General features: G+C 44.1%; 1 protein-coding gene across 1 annotated transcript in view; it reads left to right on the top strand.

Annotated features, from left to right (window-relative positions):
* Positions 1-9,963, top strand: part of OTOL1 (otolin 1) — a 29,486-nt gene extending 19,523 nt beyond the window's left edge. Inside the window, exons 4-7 of the mRNA XM_056850379.1 lie at positions 3,900-4,274; positions 5,648-5,737; positions 8,141-8,212; positions 9,043-9,963. Of these exons, the coding sequence (XP_056706357.1) occupies positions 3,900-4,274; positions 5,648-5,737; positions 8,141-8,212; positions 9,043-9,941 (1,436 nt within the window). The 3' untranslated portion in view covers positions 9,942-9,963. The remainder of the gene's footprint in view (positions 1-3,899; positions 4,275-5,647; positions 5,738-8,140; positions 8,213-9,042) is intronic.
* Positions 9,964-12,242: the final 2,279 nt, after the last annotated feature.

Raw genomic sequence — 12,242 nt, 5'->3', positions numbered from 1 at the left:
CAGAGCAGAGTGTACATTAAAACTTGGGTCTTCCAGATCCTAGTCTGAAACACTAACCGCTATACCATAGTGGCTTACATGGGGTAGCTGCTGATGAACAGTAGCAAGCAGCTGGACCTGGGAGTGTCATGTAAATCAGATGGCCCTGATAAATTCTTTCTCAATGACCAAAATAGCCTTGGAAAGCAACCTCCCCCTCCCCTTCACTGATATAAACCACAGCTTGAATGCTGGCAGTACTGTTGCGGCAACAACCACTGTGGGCATTTGTTTCTTAAAGCTACAGTGCTGTTTCTATCATTTTGGGGTGTTTTAACCCCCCCATGTTTTTTGAAATATTTTATATTTTCCTGTAAATTTGGGGCTTTTTCAGGTTTGTAGAAAGATCTTCAATGTCTATTCATGACTCCATATTTAAGTATTCACAGATTTCACAATGCTGAGAATGAGATAAATTGATGATTGCTGTGACCATGACAACATACTGTGAGCAAGTACTTTAAATGACAACCGTCATAGTAGCAAATGGAAAGATATCTTGTCAGCTGGTTGTGTGAATGATGGTAAATGTATGGACATAATTCATATGGTTGTGGACTGAGAGGAGGGTCAGTCCATGACAGAATTTCATTCTAAAGATTAAGTTATGAAACAAGCTGCAATCTCCTCACCTCTTCTGAATTAAATTACTTAATGGAAAATTTTATGAAATAAAGAACAAAATAGTCTATCACCAAAAGACTGTACCTTCCCAATGCATTTCTTTCATTTTCTTCTTGAATAACACGCTTAATTTTGCTTCCATTTATTCCTTCCTATTAAAACCTTTCAACATGTGTAATTGTGCTTGACTTCATAGTCATTATGGAATTATCGCTGACTGAAATTCAACTTCGCAGTGGTCTAAACGAACCACTGTGAATGTTCTTCCGCTGCTCTGAATATTCTAGCTCACTAAAGCTTATACACCAGATGCTTCCTCAAGTTTTATTAAAGTTGTTATAAGAAATGTTACAGTGGATAAAATTATATAAAGCTGTCGGTCTTGATATTTCCATATGCTTGAAAAGAATTCTGGAACGCCCCCCTGCACGGACGTGGTCTCTATGCCGTTGCCGGTGCCATGGAGAGGCTGCGCCGGCGGAGGGGAAAGGCTCAGCTCCTCTGTGCTTGGGCACTGGCGGAGCCACCCTCCCTGCTGGCGTAAGCGAGTGTAATCTCATGATTACACGCACTTACGCCGGCGGCGGGATTAGGCCGCCTCCGAAGAAGTTTCGGGACCCCCCAGGAATGGGCTGCAAGTGTCCCAAAACAGCAGGGGAAAAGGTGCCAAAAATCACAGTTGGAGTGACAGCATAACGTGACTTCTGCAGCTAATCTGGAAGTGACATCATTGCATTGACACAACAAGCTATGGTTCACTGGAAACCCTATGGTAAAGCCAGAGCATTGCATTGATGCAATTACACACTTCTAGATTCACTCTGGAAGTAACATCATGCTGTTGCTTTAACACCCTTCCCAGTCTCCTACTGAGTGCCAGCTGGCAGCTGGCAACCCTAGCTGCTATGGGTGCCAGCAGGAGGTTGTTGGGGTGGAGCTTGAAGAGGGTGGGGTTTGGAGAGGGGAGGGACTTCAGTGCCATAGAGTCCAATTGCCAAAGGGGCCATTTTCTCCAGGTGAACTGATATATATTGGCTGGAGGTCAGTTGTAATAGTAGGAAATTTCCTGCTAGTACCTGGAGGTTGGCAACCCTACTAGCTGGAGATGTGAGGTAGGGTTGCCAGGTCCCTCTTTGCCATCGGTGGGAGGTTTTTGGGGAGGGGAGGGACTTCAATGCTATAGAGTCCAATTGCCAAAGCGGCCATTTTCTCCAGGTGAACTGATCTCTATAATCTGGAGATCAGTTGTAATAGCAGGAGATCTCCAGCTTGTACCTGGAGGTTGGCAACCCTAATGAAGGGATCTGCATGGACCAAAACCATTTGGGACAGAGACTGTAATAAGGAAGAGAGTTGGATGGAGTTCAGTGCAAAAGATGATTGCTTCCAACCCTCTGTTCAGTAAACACTCAGAAATAAACCTGATTAACCTTTGTGTAATGGGGAAAATACTCTCCCACACAAGTAGCGAATCTGGGTTTGTTACTATGTAATGAATGAAATGGCCAGAAGTTTCTTATTGAGAAAAGGAAGACTGTTTATGTGGTTTCGGTTTGCCTTAATTTTTTGGTATAAAACTCTGGTTCTAATGTTGTTTAAAAGGCAAAGTTAAAATCCTCAACACCCTGACAAGCCCTTACCTGCCAGAAACAACTGAACATGCTGATTGGGCTAGGCTAAGAAAACGACAGGGTTATAATGCAGAAAGAAACAGGGGCTTGTTGGTGAAAATAATGTGGAAAGTGGCATCATTCCAGAAGCCAGCACTTGCATACGTTTGATAATTTATAGTCATGAGATTAATTAGCTCATGGAGGAATTTTCCTTATCTTGTGTAGGAAAAAGCAAGGCTTGGGTAGCAGAGCGGAGTGTATGAATATATTTTAACTGTCCCTAGGCAGCTGCTTAGGTGAGGGCCAGTTTTATTAGAGATAAGGGAAGAATGTGCATATAGAAGCATATAGGAACAAAAAAAGTTTAATTAGTTGAGAGGGGCCCAAAGAGTTTTTTAACAGCACAGAGATGAAGCCTGCTGTCTTTTGGAGCAAGCAACTAAAACTAGAGGCAATGTAAGTGTATGCTAGCTTGCTATTTCTTGAAAAAAATGTTGGAACTCAGGTGAAGTATAGTTTGACATTCATAACATAATTCAAATCTAGCTACGTGTCATCTTTCAGAGTGTTCTATACCTTCATCTGGAGCAGGGCTGTACCCATGAAGTTGAAGATAGGCTATCAGCCAAGTGCCATGAGGTCATAGAATCATAGAGTTGGAAGGGACAACCAGGGTCATCTAGTCCAACCCCCTGCACAATGCAGGAAATTAACAACTACCTCCCACATCCCCAGTGACCCCAACCCTCCCCCCGCCATGCAGGAGATCCACAGAGGACTTGATAGGTCTCCTTTTTTGCACAAGACTGCTAAAGAAGGGTGGGAGTGATCATTTAGGAATCTGCGATGCCATGTGACAAGTGGGCTGCATTTTGTTTCGAGGGCCAAATAGTTTGCAGACCTGCTTTGGAGTAGTTCTTACTCCTTTATGATTTGCCGTGATGGTGGCTCCTAAAGGCTTATAATGTACTCAGCTGAGGAAAGAACTCCATTTCCTCGTTAGAAGTAACACACAATAGATGAGAGCATGACTTGAGCGCTTTTTTTGCTGTTTCCATCACATCACCGGTCAAATGGGTTGGATTTGAGCACATTGTTCGTTTCCCCCCCAAACACAGAGTGATGGAACACAGAGTGATGGAAACCCACTGGAATTAGTTATTTGAAGGGCTTCAGTGGGTTCTGGATTGTGCTGCCACCACTCTTTGGACATCTGAGGCTGCGGGAAGTAGCAGAAGACCATTGCACAATGGACCCTTTGAGGGCAAACTGTAACACTTCAAAAGCCCTTATGGAGTAACATTGCAAACTCCTTTGCCTTGCAAGGCACAAAGTAAACTGTTAAAAACTGGTTTCTCTCCTAGTCCCTCTATAGTACTGGGAAAAAACCACACACACTAATTTCTTGGCCACTTCTTGATATCCTCTTATTGCTCCAGAAAGTACTTGATTGCTCTTGCAAAGATATCAAGTCTCAAAGAGTAGAAGCAGGAAACTTGCTCATGGTTCCTCCTCTGGTCACTTCTGAGTCTAGCCCATGAGGGGACATCATGTACTGCAAACAACTTGTGAGCATCCTATGGAGATGATTTTACTCACTGTTGTGTTTATCTTTTCCAACAGCAGCAGTAATGTGGGGCGTAAACTGGCGTTGGTCCATCTTCATCATAATGAACATTGTTGCTGAGCTGAACATAGAGGGTAAAAGTACCCCATCCCCCAAGCACACTAAGATCAAAGCCATTGGAATGGAAGTCACCGAAAATCTTGACATGTCTGTTGCCCCTCCCACTGAAGATGGCCTTTTAACAGAAATGGCCGAAACCAGTGACACGACGATGGAACTGTCCACGCCAAACTACGCCTTCAGAACTGCCACCACGCTCTTTCCATTTGAAAACTTTACCCTTGATTCGGCTGACTTCTTCTTTAACTGTTGTGATTGCTGTACTCCAACTGCAGGACAGAAAGGGGAACCCGGAGAACCTGGCCTGCAAGGTAAGGAAAAGCAAAACCAAAGCTTGCTGGTGTTATTGTCTCATCGAAAAAGAATAACAATACCATTTTGTTATTAATATATCAAAGAACAATCAATCATTGAACAGTATTTAATGGGGTGGGGTTACCAGCTTCCAGGTGGGGCCTGGGGATCTTCTGGGATTACAACTGATCTCCAGACTACAGAGATTAGTTCCCCTGGAAAAAATGGCTGCATTGGAGGGTGGACTCTATGGCATTATACCCTGGTGAGGTCCTACCCCTCCGCAAACTTCACCCTCCCAAGACCCTACCCCCAAATTTCCAGGAATTCCCCAACCCAGAGTTGGCAACCCGGGGGGGGGATCAAACATTTCACCATTAATAGAAAAGTTTCACTTTCTTCATGGGTCAAGGGACACATATAAGAGGTGGGGAGGCCAAAAGAACAGCCCAAAAGAATGGGACAACAGCACTTACGGACTGTAGCAAAAGTAGAGATGCCAGCCTCCAGGTAGGACCTGGGGATCCCCTGAAATTACACCTCATCTCCAGACTACAGACCTCCATTCTCCTGAAGAAAGTGGATGCTTTAGAAGGTGGAGTTTATGGCATTGTACCCCACTGTCTTCCCCAATTTCCATCCCCAAGTCTCCAGGAGTTTCCCAACCTGGATCAGGCAATCTTACCTCAGCATCCTCTGTTGGTGGCTAGGGGAGACTTGGCAAGCCTAAGCAAAATTGTGTCTGCCCCAACAATCTGTTTCTAACAGGAATTCATGTGAAGGCTCCTAGGAGCCATGTTGGTGTCCTAAAAGGAAAATGTATGTGTGTGTATGCTTCTGTGCGACACACAAACAAGATGTAAAGTCAGGGTTTCCTTGCTGTCTGCCTGCAACTAGCACTCATAGGTATGCTTACAACCCAGCTATATTTTCAAAGTTTTTGTACAACAAAAAAAGACAAAAAGTTCATAATTATTGTTATTTATAAAGAAATTAAGAAATCTAGGCACAGTCCAAAGATATAACAAGACGTAACCTGCATGCTTACATGGCAGGGTTATTCCTAAATGCATGCATGCATTCATTCATTCATTCATTACATTTTTTAGCTTGTTCTGCCTCCAAGGAGATCATGGCAGCATACATGATCTTTCCCCAGCCCTTTTCTTCCTGGCCACAACCCCGTGAGGCAGGCTGGGCAGAGAGGTGGTGACCGTCCCGAGATCATACACCCAGAGAGCCTCATAGCTACATGACAGTCTGAATTTGTAACCAGCGGTGGCTTTATTTTTCAGGGAATATATTGTTTCATTTGATATCGCTCCTTTGAATTGGTGGTTCTCTTCAGTCCTATGATATAAGAATTCTGCCTCTTGACTTTTTAACACAGGGTTGAAAGGAGAGATGGGAGAAAAAGGCCTTCCAGGTCTGGCAGGAATTCCTGGGCTACAAGGCCCCAAAGGATTCAAAGGAGAAAAAGGTATGGACCGTGATAACATGAGGAGGGACAGTGATATGGTAGGGAGGGAATGGCAGCGTGGTATAGTTCAATCTCATTAGATCTCGGAAGCTGAGCAGGGTCAGTGCTTGGAAGGGAGACCACCAAGGAAGACTCTGCAGAGGAAGGCAATGGCAAATCACCTCTGAATTCCTCTTGCTTGGAAAACCTTGTGGGGTCGCCATAGTCAGCTGTGACTTGACAGCATTTTTCATCACCACCAAGAGCCACTGAGGGATGTGGAGTGGTATAGTATAGCCCAATCTTGTTATATCTCAGAAGCTAAACAGAGTTGGACCGTGATAAAGTGAGAAGGGACAGTGACCTGGTAGTGAGTTAATGGCAGTATGGTATAGTCTAATTTCATCAGATCTCAGAAGCTAAGTAGGGTCAGTGTTTGGAAGGGAGACCACCAAGGAAGACTCTGCAGAGGAAGGCAATGGCAAACCACCTCTGCTTAATCGCTTGCCTTGAAAACCACTTGCTGAGGTTGCCATAAGTCAGTTGTGACTTGATGGCACTTATGTTTCCCACAAAAAGACAGAAGCCATGTGATAAATTCTTTCTTAAAGCCAAGTTTCTATTAATTCTGTTCAGATCCATACCCACTTAATATAGCACAGACAGGGAATTGGGTGCTTCCAGAGGTTTTACATCTTTGGTGGCTATGCCTTTTAATTAAAAAAAAAAAAACCTCTTCCTTTTTCTTAAACATTTGACATGTTTTAAGTTGGAAATATCACAATTTCACCATCAAAGTCCCGTGTCTTATGGTTGCCTTGTCAGCTGCTGTGGTACAACTGGAAATTTGCGACACTGTAGATGAAGGCACATGCTCTGCTGAGGATGGAGGTTTGCTCTGTCTGTCAGCCACTAATAAGCTATGAAATGGCTAGAGGAAATCCTAGGCACAGTGGATCAAATCCAGGGCTTCCTCAATGGACCTATGAATCTCAGCTAGAGGGTTGTTGGTAACATAAGAACATAAGAAAGGCCCTGCTGGATTAGACCAAGGCCCATCAAGTCCAGCAGTCTGTTCACACAGTGGCCAACCAGGTGCCTCTAGGTAGCCACAAACAAGACGACTGCAGCAGCACCATCCTGCCTGTGTTCCACCGCACCCAATATAATAGGCATGCTCCTCTGATACTAGAGAGAATAGGTATGCAGCATGACTAGTGTCCATTCTAACTAATAGCCATGAATACCCCTTTCCGCCATAAATATGTCCTGTCTACTGGTTCCTTTCATCTTTCTTAAAGAGAAACAGGTTGCAGATTTGGGAGAGCCCTGGGAATGATATCCTCTCATAATCTCCCTGTTAAGCACACTATCCCCTAGTGCATATGTGCATGCACGAATGCACACACACATAACCTTCTGAACAAGAGATTGGGGTGATTTTTTCTCACTGGATAACAGAGTGATCCTTTCTCACTCCTATGAGCCCTGTCAGCACCGGTAGGGTTTGGAGGAGTATAAGAGTCCTTCTGTGGTTCCTCCATGCATCTCTCCCAGACATTGCTGTGGATTGTGTGACAATCTCTCTCTCCTGCTTGAAGCAGATGGGGCCAGTATTTCTGGTCTGTGGTACCCCCTCCCCTGCCAGGCCATGGAATCTGGCATATGCTCCATCATGCATAACTGTGGCTAGTTTACACATTATCACCACAAGGATGCTGCTTTGAAACTGTGAACTGTATGCAGTATGTGGGTCAAGGTCTCCATGATTTTCCATATGAAGAATATGAAGTGGACAGAAACCATTACATGGCTGTAATGGTATCCAAAAGTGTAAATGTACATTAAGATGCTATGTGCTGTATTTGTTGCTAGTCTAGAAATTGCTAGTCTAGATGTTAGTTTTGTCTGTACAATCAAGTTTAAAAATATTTAAGGATTCAGCTTTCTTTCTTCCTAATTGTGCTAAGGTCATGAGTGTATCCAAGAAGATAATTTAAAATAAAAGATACAGTGTCAGGATGCTGGAACCAGGAAATCAGCTTGGAGTTCCTATCTGAAAGTATTGTTTATATATGCCCTCCCTTACACACACATTCTATATTATCCTTTCCCATAAATGATGTAATCACAAAATCCATGTTAAATATAGATAGTTCATAGCTTCTGCTGTCATTATGAACCAACTTGGTGGTAGCCAAGAAAGAAAGTAAATATATTCTTTGTAGTTCCATGATAAAACTCCAATTAACTAGCTTTGTTATTCATAGGCCATACAACAATTGTATTCATGGAAGAGACACTTAAAATGTTCATTTTCATAACTGATCCAACCTAAGAAAAAGTGTGGTATAAATCACTTAAGAGGTAGTAGTGCCATGAAACATGTTAATAACAAATGATACTATGGTGAAAATGTCTTAGGAGATAAAGGAGAACATGGTGACCAAGGAGCAAACGGAATCCCAGGATTTTCGGGCAAACCAGGAGAACAAGGTACGCCATCCATAATTTGAGGGAAGCATGGTGTAGAGGTTAAGAGCGGTGGTTAGGAGTGGTGGGCTTTAGTCTGGAAAACCAGGTTTGATTCCCCACTCCTCCACATGAGTGGCGGACGCTAATCTGGTGAACTGGGTTGGTTTCCCCACTCCTACACATGAAGTCAGTTGGGTGACCTTGGATTGGCAGCATCTCTGCCAACTGGTGAGCCAAGGGGGAGTAGAAATAACTGAGGCTGGATTCAAAAAAGCAAGGAGCTTAGATGTTGTTCCAGCAAAGACTGAGGGTGGACTGAGGTCTCAAGAACTCCTGCAGTGAAGTGAGAATTCAAGTCCTGCCTCTCTGGAACAGACTTCTAGAACTTAAAAGTGTCACCTTTAGTTATGGTGGAGATAGCTCTGACAGGCTGGAATTCTTCTTGACCTTGTTCAACCTGAGAGATGTTGAGAAGAGACCTCAGGGACTGCAGCTGATTCTATGGTGGAGAGTTCAGAGTCTGAGGGGAAAGGCAATGAAACTTCCCTGGGTGAGAGGACTGATCAAGTCTCCCTAGGCTCCTCCTGGATGTCAAAGAGGGTTCCTGGAATTTCCTCAGATGCTGCCTCCTTAGGTGATTCCAGGAAATCCTTGTTGTCAGAGTCTTCAGCTTCTTCATACTTTAAGGGGAACCTGCTGCTCTAATCCATGATACAGGGAAGACAAGTACCTGGTCCTTCACTCTGGGAAAGGACATTGCAGCCAAGGTCAGTGTATGAAACAGACAACAGAGTTGCTTGAAGTTTATTTTTCCTTATGACTGTGTGTATTTCTTTCTTTGCCATTTGTAGGTGAAAATGGACTTAAAGGTGACAAAGGAAACTATGGCCTGCCTGGAGTGAAGGGTCAAAAGGGTTCCAAGGGGGACACATGTGAGAATGGCACCAAAGGAGATAAAGGAGACAAGGGAGAGCTGGGATTGCCAGGGATTGATGGGGAACACGGAGAAAAAGGAGATAAGGGGGATGTTGGCGAGAAGGGTTACTGTGGTGATCCTGGCGAAAAGGGGGATAAGGGAGAAACAGGGGAAATTGGACTTAAAGGGGAAAAGGGCATCAAGGGAGATATGGGAGTAGATGGCATGCATGGGGCAGACGGGCCAAGAGGAGAAAAGGGTGACCCAGGTGTCAGAGGTGAAAAAGGTGACCCAGGCCCAGTTGGGATGACGGGACCTCCTGGGATGAAAGGATTTCCTGGTTTCAAAGGAACCCGAGGAACTCCTGGGAAAAAAGGTGCGAGAGGACCGAAAGGTTCAAAGGGGGAGGCCTCCAGCATGCCAAGATCAGCTTTCAGCGTGGGCTTATCCAAACCTTTCCCACCCCCGAATGTTCCTATTAAGTTTGACAAGATTCTTTATAATGACCAGGAGAATTACAATCCTTTAACTGGGAAATTCAACTGCAGCTTTGCTGGGGCATACATCTTCTCTTACCATATGACCATCAGAGGGCGGCCTGCTCGAATTAGTATTGTGGCCCAAAACAAGAAGATGGTCAGAACTCGGGAGACTCTGTATGGTCAGGAGATAGACCAGGCTTCATTCCTTACCATTTTGAAATTAAATGTCGGGGATCAGGTTTGGCTGGAGGTTACGCGGGACTGGAATGGGGTGTACGTTAGTGCGGAAGATGACAGCATATTCTCTGGCTTCCTTTTGTATCCGGATGATGTATCTGAAACCCTATTATAAGCGTGGCTTTAAGAGAATTACCAAGAAATGCATCCTCCCCCTGTTGTTATTTTAGAGAAATTTATGTCATAATCCATATCCTAGTTCATATATTTCTATGTATAATGAACTACCTTCATTGACAGAAGCACCCTAAATATGAGCATGTATTGTGAGGTAATAATTTTCATGACTACTTAGGAAAATATCATAAAAATGACATTCTCTTAAAATAGATTTTTTTCACACTTTAGATCGGTGGTAGCTAATTAGGTTACTGAAATTACCCCATGGTATCCCTTTAGTTTTTTATTAATGCAGACATGTTCCAGTCTCACACATGTTTCCCCTGCTTTGGAGTTAAGATCAATATTCTAGAATCTGAATAAGAGCTGTAGAATTTTACCCAGAATCAAATACACTGAATATGAAAAATATCCTTTGATCATTCCTTCCAATCATGTGAATAGACTTTAAGAATGTTTGCTGCTCAATCCAGCATCAAATGATAATATAACACTTGATGTAGAGTCTGAACCATATAATCAATGTATAAAAAAAAACCTTACCATGCATCAAATGGCTGTTGTGCTTAAATAAATCATATTCATTTGGAACTCTATATAATAAAGAAAGAGGACTGAGAGTGTTTTATTCTTTTTATGTGACATGTAGAAATGAAACAAACTTGTTAACAAATTGAACGATCAAGTAACGCAAAAGCGAATGATGAATATGAACACGAGCCATTATTTATGGTCTGGGCGGCATGAACAATTGTAATTCTTGACAGAAGATACATTATGAGAAATTTGGCCAATGCCTGGCCTGCAGCATTAAGTCCCATTTTCTATTTAGCCCTCCCTAGCTTAGGTTGTGCACCTTTTCTTCCAGGCTTAGACCCTCTGATATTGGACTACCAAACTTTGTCAAGACGTTCCTTTAATTTCTTCTTCAGACTTGCTTAAGATTCATAACCTCATCACCCAGTTTGCCAAATGGGCTTTTATCAGGCTCACCCTCCTCCTTATCTTTTTCACAGTGGCTCCAGCTATTAGCAAGATAAGGAGGAGTCAGGGAGGTAAAGGAGATTCCTGAGTGTTTGTATGTGCCAGTTAGAGGAGAATGCAGCACAGGAAGGTTGCCCACCTCCAGACCCATCATCTTTCCCACAAACTCTGTGTGTGCATGTAAATTTGGGTGGAGAATGTGGGTAGGTGGAGAAGCAAAGGGACTCACTTCGCCTCCCCTCCCTTCTCATCTTCACCATATAAGGCTTAGTGCAGTGATCCCCAGTGTGACCACCATGAATCAGAAGAGTTGGTTTTATACCCCGCTTTTCTCTACCTTTAAGGAGTCCCAAAGCGGCTTACAGTCACCTTCCCTTCCTCTCCTCACAACAGACACGTTGTGAAGTAGGTGGGGTGGGGGGGGGTTGAGAGATTTCTGGAAGAACTGTGATGAGCCCAAGGTCACCAAGAAGGCTTCATGTGAAGAAGTGGAGAAACCAACCTGGTCCACCAGATTAGAGTCCACCACTCATATGGAAGAGGGGACTGTCCAGCCTCCCGTGACCCATGGCAACCCAAACCACAGGGTGTTCAAGGCAAGAGACAAATGTACATGGCTTGCCATTGCTTTCCTCAGCATAGCAACCCCAGTCTTCCTTGGTGGCTTCCCATCCAAGTGCTGACTATGGCTGATCCTGCTTTGCTCTCAAATTCTGATGAGCTTGGGCTAATATATGCCCTGGTGTAGTGGTTAAGCCAGTGTGAGATAGTGGTTAAGGGCAGTGGTTTGGAGCGGTGGATTCTGATCTGGAGAACCGGGTTTGATTCCCCACTCCTTCACGTGAGTGGTGGAGGCTAATCTGGTGAACTGGATTTGTTTCCCCTCTCCTCCACACGAAGCCTGCTGGGTGACCTTGGGCTAGTCACACTCTCTCAGCTCCACCCACCTCACAGAGTGTCTGTTGTGGGGAGGAGACGGGAAGGTGATTGTAAGCAGGTTTGAATCTCCCTTAAGTTGTAGAGAAAGTTGGCATATAAAAACCAACTCTTCTTTTTCTTCCTTGGTGTCCACCTCCTTCTTCCTCCAAACAGCTGTCCCGAAAGCAGACACCAAGCGCTATATTTTGTCCTCCTCACCAGAGCAGGGTGTGCTTCAAAACACCACAGGAGGCATCACCAGTGAGCAGCATCTGTGCTCAGAGCAGGGGTTGACGCAACACATTTGACAGTGGTTCTACTGCTGTTTCTAGCTGCTTGTTTATACTGTGTTAAGGAGCGTTGTGTTCAGGGGTAACAGCGTTTTCTTTTCAGA

The sequence above is a fragment of the Euleptes europaea genome, chromosome 5, assembly GCF_029931775.1.
Source record: "Euleptes europaea isolate rEulEur1 chromosome 5, rEulEur1.hap1, whole genome shotgun sequence".
Taxonomy (NCBI): Eukaryota; Metazoa; Chordata; class Lepidosauria; order Squamata; family Sphaerodactylidae; genus Euleptes; species Euleptes europaea.
This window is presented reverse-complemented; position numbering and strand designations above follow the sequence as displayed.